General features: G+C 39.6%; 1 protein-coding gene across 26 annotated transcripts in view; it reads right to left on the reverse strand.

The window, feature by feature from the left end:
* The window catches only part of CLASP1 (cytoplasmic linker associated protein 1), a 269,463-nt gene that overhangs the window by 115,599 nt on the left and 141,720 nt on the right, over positions 1 to 12,144 (reverse strand). For all 26 annotated transcript variants that reach the window (XM_044242650.1, XM_044242649.1, XM_044242648.1 and 23 more), the window contains 6 exons: positions 7,295 to 7,447; positions 4,557 to 4,630; positions 3,322 to 3,414; positions 2,232 to 2,377; positions 1,217 to 1,352; positions 130 to 200 (listed from right to left, as the gene is read on the reverse strand). In XM_044242650.1, coding sequence (XP_044098585.1) covers positions 130 to 200; positions 1,217 to 1,352; positions 2,232 to 2,377; positions 3,322 to 3,414; positions 4,557 to 4,630; positions 7,295 to 7,447 — 673 coding nt within the window. The remainder of the gene's footprint in view (positions 1 to 129; positions 201 to 1,216; positions 1,353 to 2,231; positions 2,378 to 3,321; positions 3,415 to 4,556; positions 4,631 to 7,294; positions 7,448 to 12,144) is intronic.

The raw sequence follows: 12,144 nt of genomic DNA on the forward strand, positions 1-12,144 counted from the left end.
AACTATTTATTACAATGATCTGAAATAATTTAACATTTCAAACATGAATGTTTCCACGGAGGCAAATTTGGAATTTGTTTTGGTTTTTAAACCATTCAAAAATAATGAGGACGCTGTTTAAAAATTTACCTTCTAACTGCGACAGACTTAGAGGTACAGTTGCTTGTTATGACAGGTATTAGCCTAGGGATGTGTGTGTGCTGCAGAGAAGAACAAAAACAGAGGTGAACACGTGGAAATACAAAAATAAAATAAAAGTAAGACAACCACCACACTTCCTTATTAAACTAGCTAAAGCACATGTATTTAGATTGGAATTTCACTGGATATTGCCAAAGGCCATGACAACATTTACAGAACCTCAACAGACCACCCAATGATATATAAATAGCTCTAACAACAGAACAAACCATTGGTGGGAAGTCTAAATTATCTGGCAGTAGAGATCTAAGGGAGTTCAAAAGGAATCTGCAGACCAATGTGTTTTGATACAATTTCAATGGGAATGTCCAACAACGGCTTTGGATTTAATATTTCAAGTAGGCAGTGCAAATAATAGGGACTAAAAATAACACAAGTAAGTGACCCACAATAACCAGAAATATTCCAGAAAGATTTTAGCATCATCAAGTCCCAGTTTCAAGGGCTGCCTCTGGGCAAAAGAGACTTCAAGGTGGAGAGGAGGTCATGTGGGGTATATTCATTTTAAGCTCTTGTGAACTATTAAGTTTTACTGAAAACTTGTACATAAATTACTTGGATAATTATTTAAACTTAAATCAATGAGTGTTTAGAACACTGAAAGGAATCTTTTGTTCATCAGCTTAAACACAATTAGTTAAATAAAAACTTTAGGTGAATAACAAAGCCACAAGCACAAATACCTAAAATGGAATGACTGGGAATTAAGGAGTACAATCTGGAGACCTAAAGAACTGGGTACAAACCGAAGCAGATACAGATGTTCAAATATTTAAAGTCAATGACGAGTAAATGATCAACATATCAGTAAGCATACACCATATCCATAATTCACATTATGAAATGTAAAAGGCTCAAATAGGATCTAATTAAGGAGAGGGAGAGGCTGATTTGTATCTGCAACATGATTCCAACTACTTATAATCATGCTAATGAAAAGTGCCTCTAATATGGCTTATCAACCACCCATGTTTACTACTTGCTTACTCTATGTATGGCCCCCAAATATACTTACCCGAATGATTAACCTAACAGCTACAACACCAGAAGTGGCCATAATTTTGGCACTATTTGGAATTAAATTAAAGATAGTTGGCATAATGGCTTCAGCTCCATGGTCAAACTTATTTCCCAGAACTGATGACAGATGCCTACAATGAGAAATGAAAACTGCATTGTAGTTGTATTTCTTGCAAACACTGAAGCATATAAGCCTCTTAACATCGCAGGGCTTTCATTTAAAGTTACTGAGAGACAAAAAGCAAAGGTCTGAGTCAGATACTTTCAAAATATTTCCAATGTGCACACAGTGGACTTGGCAAAGAGCCACTGCCCCAAGAGTTTGTGGCTTTTATTTTTTAAATAAATAATTTCCAACACATTAATCTTAAAATAGCAAAAGACAAATTGATCATATACTAATAAAATATAAATATGAAAGACCCCCCCACCCTTTTCTTCCTTTTGCCCCATTAAAAGCCTTTAGTACATGATATACATGCTTCCACATCTGATACTTAACAGCAGCAGCATCTGCTTCCTGTTGCTGCTTTGCTGTTCGGACACACTTTCTAACACAGAAGCTCCAGCTTCAAACGCTGATAACAGGTTTCGCTAGGGTAAAATTCTATTGGAGCATATGCCTTGGCTTTAACTTCATAGCTACAGTGCTCTTCTAGAAACAAAGAAAAATTCTGATAATCCTGCTATATCCAGACAGCAGAATCAAGGAAAAGCTGAGAAACAGAAGTTTGTAAAATTTCTTTTTTCTGTATTATTAGTAATAACTGCTCCAAGTTTAAAATGGAGGCTTCAGAGCTAAGTCACGGAGTACCACTGAAACTCTTGTCACACTTTCTGTCATTAGGCAGGAAGCACTGTAACAGTATAAAAGTATCAACAGCAGGATAAATGGGACAGGTCAGAAGGCACATTAGAGAGACCTGCTAGGCATTTGCCACAGACCATCCCAGAAGCGCTGCAACGAGGCTAATTTAGGATGTGTGAGAATCAAGCATGGTAGTCCTTACCCCAAGGTGATACAAGCCTCCCGCACTACCTGAGACCGCAGGTCCTTAGCAGAGAGTTTAAAGGCTCCATCCAAAAGACGCAAATGTTGAAAGAAGTTATCATACTCAGCAGCACCAGCCAAAAGTAAAGATCTTATCTTTTTTAGCTGATGGGACAGAGAAAATTCAGAGACACACAAAGCAATTCTTCAAACAGTATATACAAAACAACAGAAGCCATCAAATATGAGCAATCAACATCAAAGTTCATTGATATCAGAAGCTCTCCAGAAGAACTGAGCCAATTCAACATCAGCTACCATACTGCATAAATCTACGTATCACAAAAAGAATGGATTATTTTTATATGCAGTACCTTAAAATTCTGCAAAATGTATTTTTTAACTGAAAACAAATTTGTGTCTTTATAGGTTCTGTGCTAATGATAAAACAACAAAAGCCTTCATTTTAACTCCTCCCCTAAATCTTATCTTCCCCAACAACTGACTCTAACTGACATTTGTTTAAGGAGTCAAAGGAGGAAGCCATCCTGTCATCATTTGTACAGTGTCCTTTACTGCGGCATTCCTGAAAGGCTAATCTGAGTTTGAGTGGAATACGGCTGTAATTTTATTGCCTCACTTCCTGCCAGCCGACCACTGGAAAACAGCTTTCCTCAGATAAGACACACCCTCATTTTAATGTTCACCCCACTTTTCATTAATCTACTTTTTTAAATAGAAGGGACAGAACTTTCCAGCAAGTGATATGAAGAAAGGAAGGATGAAAGGGACATACACTGAAAATGCTACTAAGAAAAGTCAATTTACTGGCTAACAATTACAATTAAATGTTGACTAAGACAAGAGTGGAGGCTGTCTCCACAGGCTCCGCATTAGGTCTGTGTTAAAAGTACAGGACATACATAACGGCATAGGTTGGCATGCTTTTGAAACAGAAACAGAAGTGAGGTACTCTACTAAAAGGGTTAAGTGTAAATATGGTACTTTATATTTAAAATTCATCAGAGCTATATACCCCAATTGCATAATTATTTAGAACATTTAAATAAATCCAATGAAAATGTAATCACATGAAGTCAACGGCTTACAGCATTTACTCTTTGCTCCCAATCATGCTTGTCATCAGATAATATTTCCCTAATCTTGTTTATGGATTCCTCAAGGTCTCGGCTGGAATAAATCTGTAAGCAAAATTAATTTACAACCAATGTAAGAAAAATTACAGAATAAACAAAGAGTTTTTAATTTACACGAAGTCAAGAGCTTTAGCAAGTAAAGTTTAAAAAAAAATGTCATTTTTTCAGAAGGTCCTATAACATCTAGCCAGATTTGTCTTAGAATGAGTGTCTTTCCCATTGTGAATATATACCCACTAGATTGATGCCAAGGGTGGATAACCATGCTTCAAACACAGTTCTACTACAAACTCAACAGACAACTTCATGTACAGAAGAGAAAGAAGCCAGCTGGGGAACGATCAGTGATGCTCAGCTCATTTCTTACTCTTAGTATTATTTATAAATCTCTTCAAGTCTACTCTCTCATTTACACTCACATCTTACCAATAAGATAGGTAGGGGAATAATCAGCCAAGAAGGATGTAAGCTGGGGAGGCCAAGGACTTAAGGATGAACCTGAGCCTACAATGCCAATTACCTGATTTACACACACATGGCAACCCAGGAACAGGTAGCAAGTGACCACACGGACCTTAGTGCTACAGGAATCCAGAGCACCACATTCCATGTAGGCCGAGGAAAAGTGTTATTAGCCCCTAGTCAACAACAGATGACACTGAGGCACACAGCAGTTAAAATGTGTGAACCCCAACCTTACCAGCAAACTCTGCTTTGTCTGTTAGGTACTTAAGTGAAGCATCAGGATGGCATAAACTTGAGCTTTTCTTAATCCATTCTTTATAGCTTTTTAGACACCCAGTTCCTTGAAATTTACAACTTGTCTTAAAAAAATAAAGGCCCTAAATAAACATGCTTCTCTGTTCTCACACCTAATCTAATCATTGTTGGTTGGTTTGTTTTTTTCCCCACATTTAGGTGACCTAATCCACAAAATTATTACCAGAGTAAGCAAGCAACCTCTCTCCAGCTCTTACTGAAAGATCACACTGAGTCTTGACTTTTGCTCTTCATTTCAGCTATAAAAGGCACCAATTTTTCTACTGTGCAACGGCAGATCTCCTATAGTCCTGAGAGGTAAAATTACTCATGTAGGAAGGGATTTCACATATCCCCTACTTGAAAATGGAATTCAAAGAGTCAATCTTACCTGTTTTTAATCAAACTCAAATACTATCTTCACTTACCTGCACAACAGGTACATCATCAAATGCTTTAATAAAGTCCTCTTCATCAACAGCACCAGCTCCTTCTTTTGCAGCTATGAAAGAGATTCATTTTTAAACACGAACAATGTGTCTGAATATACACAATCACCATTACCTATTGGGAGATTTGTAACTATCTTTCTAAAGGCTTAATAAAAATTAAGAGTCCTGTGGAACTAACAAATATTACTTTTAATATCAAGATGAAATGCAGTAATTCTACAATACTATATACGTTAGTTTAGAGTCACTTAGAGAGACTACTTGTTAAGGAGGACATTTAGCCTTTAAAGGATATAGATGGTTTATACTGTAGTCATGCCTGAATCTTTTGAAAGGTTGCTAATAAACAGATATATAATAAAGAATTTAATTTTTCGGGGAATGAATTTGGTTTTGTTATTGGTTAGGCATCTAGCATACCAAATTTGTGAAACATTCAAATAAGTTCTGAAGAATTTAACAGTCTCACTTCAACTTTTTATTAGTCTCAAAACATATTAATTTCCTTGAATGCATAACTCAATTTTTCACTTGCACATCAATAGCAACTTTTGCTCATAAAGGTGTTATAAGATGCTCTGTATACTTGAAAGTTGATTGCTATTATTAATGATTTTTACATTGATAAGTTTGACTGCTTTTCCAGAGTTTCCTCACAGACAAGTTATTGGATTTCTGGGGTCCCCATGGACAACACAGGGCTTTAAAGACGATTCTGGGAGCAAAAAATGTGTGTCCTTACTTTTGGTGAAGATTCCTCACACTGAGTTCACAAGCTCACTGTGGACAGATGACAGTAATGTCACACTGTGATGTGGTGCTCAGTGTCTATTTTGGTGAAAAGAACGGATTCCCTGAGCAGAACAGTCCTGAGCACTGCTCCAGTTATGTGCCGCACCACATACCCACATATGGAAGGGGACTGAGAGACAACCATGGTCCCTGAGCCCCGGAATCAGATGTAAGCAAATTCATGACTATGTTGTTAAACAAAATGGAAAAAAAGGATGGGAACGGGGCTGAACTCTCTACATAAGCTAGAGTTAGGACTTCTGGAAGGGAGATGGGTAAGGGGCAGGAGGGGGAAAAAAAGTGGTCTGATGATCCAGAAATTTTCTAATCCTTGTTTGTGGAACTAATGCCTCCCAAGAATAAATTTTTTTTAATAAAAGATTAGAAAGGTTTTTCAGTGATAAAGAGGAGTAAAGGACTAATACACACTTCAACACAGATGAACCTCCAAAACACTAGGCTAAGTGAAAGAAGCCAGAGATGAAAGATTACGTGTTACACGCCTCCATTTCTATGTAATACCTAGAACGGGCAAATGCAGAGAGGCAAAGATGCAGACTGCTGATGGCCAGGGGCTGGGGGAAGGAAGAGATGGAGAGCAACTGTAAAGGGTCCAGGGATTCCTTTTGGTAGTGGAGAAGCCCTTCTGGAACTGGCCAGAGGTGGTGGCTGCACAACACTGTGAATATACTAAATGCAACTGGGCTGTTACCTTTAAAATGATTAACTTGATGTTCTATGGATTTAAAGTCAATTTTAAAATATTTTTTTAAAGATTTTATTTATTTATTTGAGAGAGAGAGAGTGACAGAATGAGAGGGGGGAAGGTCAGAGGGAGAAGCAGACTCCCCATGGAGCTGAGAGCCCGATGTGGGACTCGATCCTGGGACTCTAGGATCATGACCTGAGCCAAAGGCAGTTGCTTAACCAACTGAACTACCAGGTGGCCCAAAAATATTTTTTTAAGTCATCAAAAAAATTAAAAAGATAGAATACCAATAAATGCAAAGCTTTTCCTTCTGCCCTTTCCGCGGTATGAACATCCCTGTCAACCATCAGCACAGCTCTTTAACACTTATGGAGAAGCTAGTGGCAGAGGCACTGCAGGGACACTGAGCTGACTGAGGAAGACCCCAACAGTCTAGGGCCAGTGCAGAAGGCCAGGAAGACCACGAGAAGGAGACAGCATTCTAAGGTCAATCCTTACCCCAGTTCTAATTTAGCACATCCAGCCAAGTTCAAAAGCCCAATCAATCAGAACAGGTCTCAAAACAATGGCTATACAATTTGAAGTAAAAAAGAAATTTGCATGTCAACTTAAAAATGTGACAGCAAAATGCAAGTGGTATATAACAAGAACTCAAACTATCTAAATTGGGGGGTGGCAGAAGAAGGATTTAGAAGAGGGCATCTTTGTAAATCAATGTTCAAAGATTGGGGAGTTCATCTCTACCATTTATTATGGTTAACATCTATACTGGTCTCATAAAGATCAGCAGTACTTATAGAGACAAAATACATTTTAAGGACAGAAGGCACACCATCTGAGTTCTGGACAGTCTCAGTGTAGCAAAGTTGGCAAAAAAAAAAAAAAAAGGCCCCATGGTAATTTCTGGCACTGCTGGAGCCCCATATCTGAATAAAGCCATAACGGCACACTCCTGCTCTGTCTCCAAGCTCTATGTTGTTAAACAAAATGGAAAAAATTTTTTTAGTAATATTCTAAAGTAAAATACATTTTTTAGTAATATTCTCCCACAGGCTCCCCCATACCAAACATTGCAACACTAAGCAAGCAGAAATTTATGACCAACAGAATTACTTCACTCCTGAAGGACACAGAAGGCAAGCACCATGTTCATCTGGTTTTAAATGCAGACAGAGCCAACCCCCTCACAGCACCCCCAGGGGGTTGGTTTTACCTGAAGACTTGGATCCCAGAGTGGATGACCCAAGCCGGCGGGTGGTCCCCATTCCAACATTTCTCCGTGAGCTGGGCGGAGCTTTGGATGATGTAGAACTAGCAGAAGAAGGTCTATTACCATCCACAGAATCTTCATCATCAAAATTTTTATCTGAAGAGTAAGCAGAGAAATCACTGTTTAAAAAAAAAAAAAGGTACTTTTTCACCCAAATGTAAAACAAACTAGCCTTAGAGAGATGAAAGGTGTGCCTACTCTTGGGATCTGAGGTGCCAGTGCAGGGTCTTAGCTAGAAAGGTCTTAGCTAAGTCCCAAATGCAGATATAAATATCACGCTCACTTTCATGTATGTAGAATGCTCTCCTGCTCCAATTTCGGAAAACAGAGAAAACATAAAGAGGAAAACAATCTCTTAAAAAACCACCACCTAAAAACAGTTACTTTAACATTTTGGCATATTTCTGACAATTCTTGCACACATTTTTAAGGAACACCTGACACAAGGCTACCTATCATTTGGTATTTTGTTTATTTTCAAATATGTGCATTTTTCCATGTGATGAAATATGCTTCATAAACACTTTTAATGGTTGCAGGGTACTCTGTAATGAAAAAATGGCACAACTGAAACACTCTTATTGTTAGGCATTCTAATATGTCACCATTAGAAATAAAGTTGCAACAAACACCTTGCTACTTGCACTTTTGTTTAACTTTTTAACACTTTTAATAAAGGAAAAAAAAAAAACCCTAGAAGCAATACCTGCAGGGTCTAAGAATATTAAAGTTTTTAGTATACACTGCCAAGCTTATTTTCAGAAAGGTGATGTGTTTTTTTACTGGAAGGTCAAAGAAGTGCCTATGTTGTCACACCCTTGCCAACACTAAATACTATCATTTTTATTTTTATTTATTTTTAATAGCTAGCCAACTTATATTACAATCATTTTTAAGTGTCAATCAATTTGACAGGTGAAAAAAACACTTCCTCCTCAATGTTTCATTTCTCTTTAAGTGGGGTTGAGCACTGTTTCTTCAGCTCATTAACTTCTAAAATTTCTAAGCATCAGTGGATCCAAGGAATATTTCTCAGGTTGCATTTAAAATTAAAAAGAAAAAGAAAATTAAAAACAACTTTGGGCTTTTAAAAATCAACATATTTAGAAACAAGATTTGGATGACACAAACTTAAAGCTATCATGGCGCACTACACAGAGTACCATGGGTTTCCACAGCATCTGTGAGTCATTCAGCATCTGTGAGTCTTAGTCACTCTAAACTAAGAACCAAAGAGTAATTAAAAACAACAACTAAAAGAAACAAACATCTGTAGCTGGTAATATTCATAATTTCTGAATAAGGGCACCAGATCTTTACCAGTACATCTGAAGTAAATAATTGCTGACCAGAAAAAACAAACAGCAACCTGTTTCCTTGATCTGGTCGCTTCTTGGCTCAGTTATCAACAGCCGAGTCTCGTGTCTACTTAGGAGTCTATTGTTTCTCACAACTATCAACAATCCACTTCCAAATATACAGCTTCTTTCATTCCACACTGGTAGGAGGTATGACCCATCCTTCTACATGCATATCCTTGCGCAGATTAGCCTCCTTCAAACATGCCTTTACAGTTCCCAGATTTCCCAGATCTAGCAATTCTCTTTCACAGGTGGCCCTTGAAAGCCACACATCCCCTACTGATTCAGAAGTTTGGTGGTCTCTCAGCACAGACTTCCCACATGGAATCAAAAGGTGATTCCTGAACTGCAAGCACATTAACGAGGCCATTCCCAAGAGGAAAACTATGTGTGATGTGAAGGACAAGAGCACCCCAAAGGAAAGGTCACCCACTGAGCACTGCTCTCAGCCCATCTGCCCTCAGGGGAGCTATAATCATTATTCTTGTCAGAACAGGAACAGTAACAGTTTAAGTCTGTGGGAAAGGGGCAGAATGAACAGGGGAAGCACTATCATGCTTCACAGAGAAATTCATGTCAAGTCTGTTTAGTTTTTCGAACATGGGCAGGCACGCCTTGGAGAACTGCATTCACTTGGTGAAAATTATTTTCAATGCGCCAATGTCACTGGATTTCCTGGAGTTTCTACCAGAGCAATGACTGCCTATCAAGGACCAGCCAGACTCAACCCCTTTCAGCAAACAGCCAGAAACCAGAGTCCATAAAACAACTATTTCAGACGGGGCAACAGGCAGTGCAGAACAGTGAGCCCCGAGAGAGAGAAACAAGGTGAGATACACAGTCACCCAACTTCCTGCCCGGACACAATTTCCAGGCCACCAAGTACTGGGAAGGAGACCCCAAACTGAACCTAGAAGCCCTGCTAAGTTGAGAAAATGAAGATCATCAGACTTCAAGGAGGCAGAGGGGGTTGGAGGAAGAGGCAGAGTGCTAGCAAAGAGGAAGCTACACAGAGAGCTCTAGAAATGCACTGACTCGTAGGCCATGTGTGCAGGAGTGAAATTCCACACACAAGGCAGGTGAAAAATGACCAGGAAGCTACAAACTGAACAAGTTCCGGTGTCTGCACAAAGTAGGAAGGAGTTTGAGCACCGGAGCAGAATGATCTTGGAGACTCGCCCAAGGTATTCACTGAGACCCTGAGAGGGCAGGTCTTGGTAGAAGGGCTGAACTATTTTCTAGAAAGAAGGCTACACTACACTGGACCTATCAGAACTTCAAAAGAGGCCTCCAGGGGTTAGACGGAAATGCTAGTAACTTAAGGCTCTGCCAAAGTAAAGCATAACATTTTTTTAAGGAACATCGGGCTCCCTGCTGGGCGGGGGAACCTGCTTCTCCCTCTCCCAATCCTCTACCTCTCCCCATCTCCTGCTCATGCTTTTTCTCGCTATCTTTCTCCCTCTCTCAAATAAGTAAAATCTTTTTCTAATAAAAGATTCAATTATTTTCTTGCGACCTCTATACTAACAAAGAAAGTTAACTCGGGGCACCGGGGTGGCTCAGTCGACTAAGCATCCAACTTTCGGTTTCGGCTCATGTCATCTCAGGGTCATGGGATTGAGTCCTGCATCGGGCTCTTCACTCAATGCAGAGTCTATTTGGGATTCTCTCTCTCCCTCTCCTTCTGCCCCCTCACCCCACCCTGGCTCATCCACACACTTGCTCGCTCTCTAAAATAAATAAATAAAGCTTTTAAAAAAGAGAGAGAGAGAAAGAAATTCATGGGGCACCTGGGTGGCTTAGTCATTAAGCGTCTGCCTTCGGTTCAAGTCATGATCCCAGGGTCGTTGGATCCAGCCTGCATCTGGCTCCCTGCTTAGCAGGAAGCCTGCTTCTCCCTCTCCCACTCCCCTTGCTTGTGTTCCCTCTCTTGCTGTGTCCCTGTCTGTCAAATGAATAAAATCTTGGGGGGGGGGAGTAATTCGTATGTCCTAATGGAAATTCCAAAATTGTGGAAAGGGAAAAAAATTGCAGAAAGGGAAAAGAATGTTATTTTTTTTTTCAGATTAGCAGTTGGGACACACTGCTTTTATTTTATTCTTTTTTTTTTTTTTTCCACACTGCTTTACATTAAGACACTTCACCTGAAAAGGCACTTGGAGGGGTAAAAGCCAACTGAGCCTATTACTTGAAAGCTAACACAAAGTAAGTTTGTTTCATGTTTACCAGCTTTCTGAAGACCCAGAAAAATTAAAACCAAATTAAAAGGTTATTCCCTCTGAAAAGTACCCAATTTCAACCAACTAGGAAACTCCCTTACATAGAATGTGCTATTCTTCCACTGGGGAGAGAATCTGTGTTTGCACCTGGCTGTGGTTGGAGGGGATCCACTATGGATGCAGCCCCGAAGTCCCAGGTTCCAACAGATTTCTCTGTTTCTCAACTAAGCAACCCATACTTAACTCTACTCATCACTGAAATCCTATTTTCTTTACGGTTTTCAACTAAGCAAACAAATGTTAGGTTATAGCCTCTTTTTCTAGACCTTTAAGACCAAAAAATGTGTGAAAACCAGCATTTTTAACTATGCTTACTTGTGCCATTAACATCAGTTTAAAATTTTTCACACTTTAGGACATCTGTTACACAGGAAATGGACAGTGTAATCCAAGTCTTATAATTCCAAGTTCTAGACACTGAACTTGAAGGCTTGTCTTTTTTCCTGTCGTACAGAAGGATAAGTTTTCCCTGAGCCCAAAGAAGTAACTGATTCTATCTCTAGCCACCACTGCAAAGACCGTCATCTGAGTCACTACTCTCATCTGACATGTCAGTCCAGAGTAGAAACCTGGGCCTTCAGGTCCCAGTCTTTTAATCCTTTAAATCACCTGGGCTCCCTTCCCACTTTTACAGCACTGGGACAAGACATCTTTAAATGACCAGAGTGACACTGGTATCTTTATCCAACTCTCCATCAATTCATTCCTAGCAACCCAGTTAGTAGGCACAGTGGCATGAAAACAGCAAAACAGCACACTAAAAAGGGCTACAGATACAAAATACATTTTAAAACACAGAAGAGATAGGACCCTTTGAAGAAACCAAAGGCCAGAGAACAAACAGAGTCATCCGTGGACCCAAAAGCAAACCAGCAGAATTCTTTTTTTTTTTTTTTTTAAAGATTTTATTTATTTATCAGAGAGAGAGAGGGAGAGAGAGCGAGCACAGGCAGACAGAATGGCAGGCAGAGGCAGAGGGGGACAAGGAGCCCGATGTGGGACTCGATCCCAGGATCCTGGGACCATGACCTGAGCCGAAGGCAGCTGCTTAACCAACTGAGCCATCCAGGCGTCCCAAACCAGCAGAATTCTAAGCAGGCCTGTGAACGTGTCTTGCACAAGTCTTGAACTGTGGAAAAGGTGCTGAGTGGAG

Source organism: Neovison vison, chromosome 3 (assembly GCF_020171115.1).
Source record: "Neovison vison isolate M4711 chromosome 3, ASM_NN_V1, whole genome shotgun sequence".
Lineage (NCBI taxonomy): Eukaryota > Metazoa > Chordata > Mammalia > Carnivora > Mustelidae > Neogale > Neogale vison.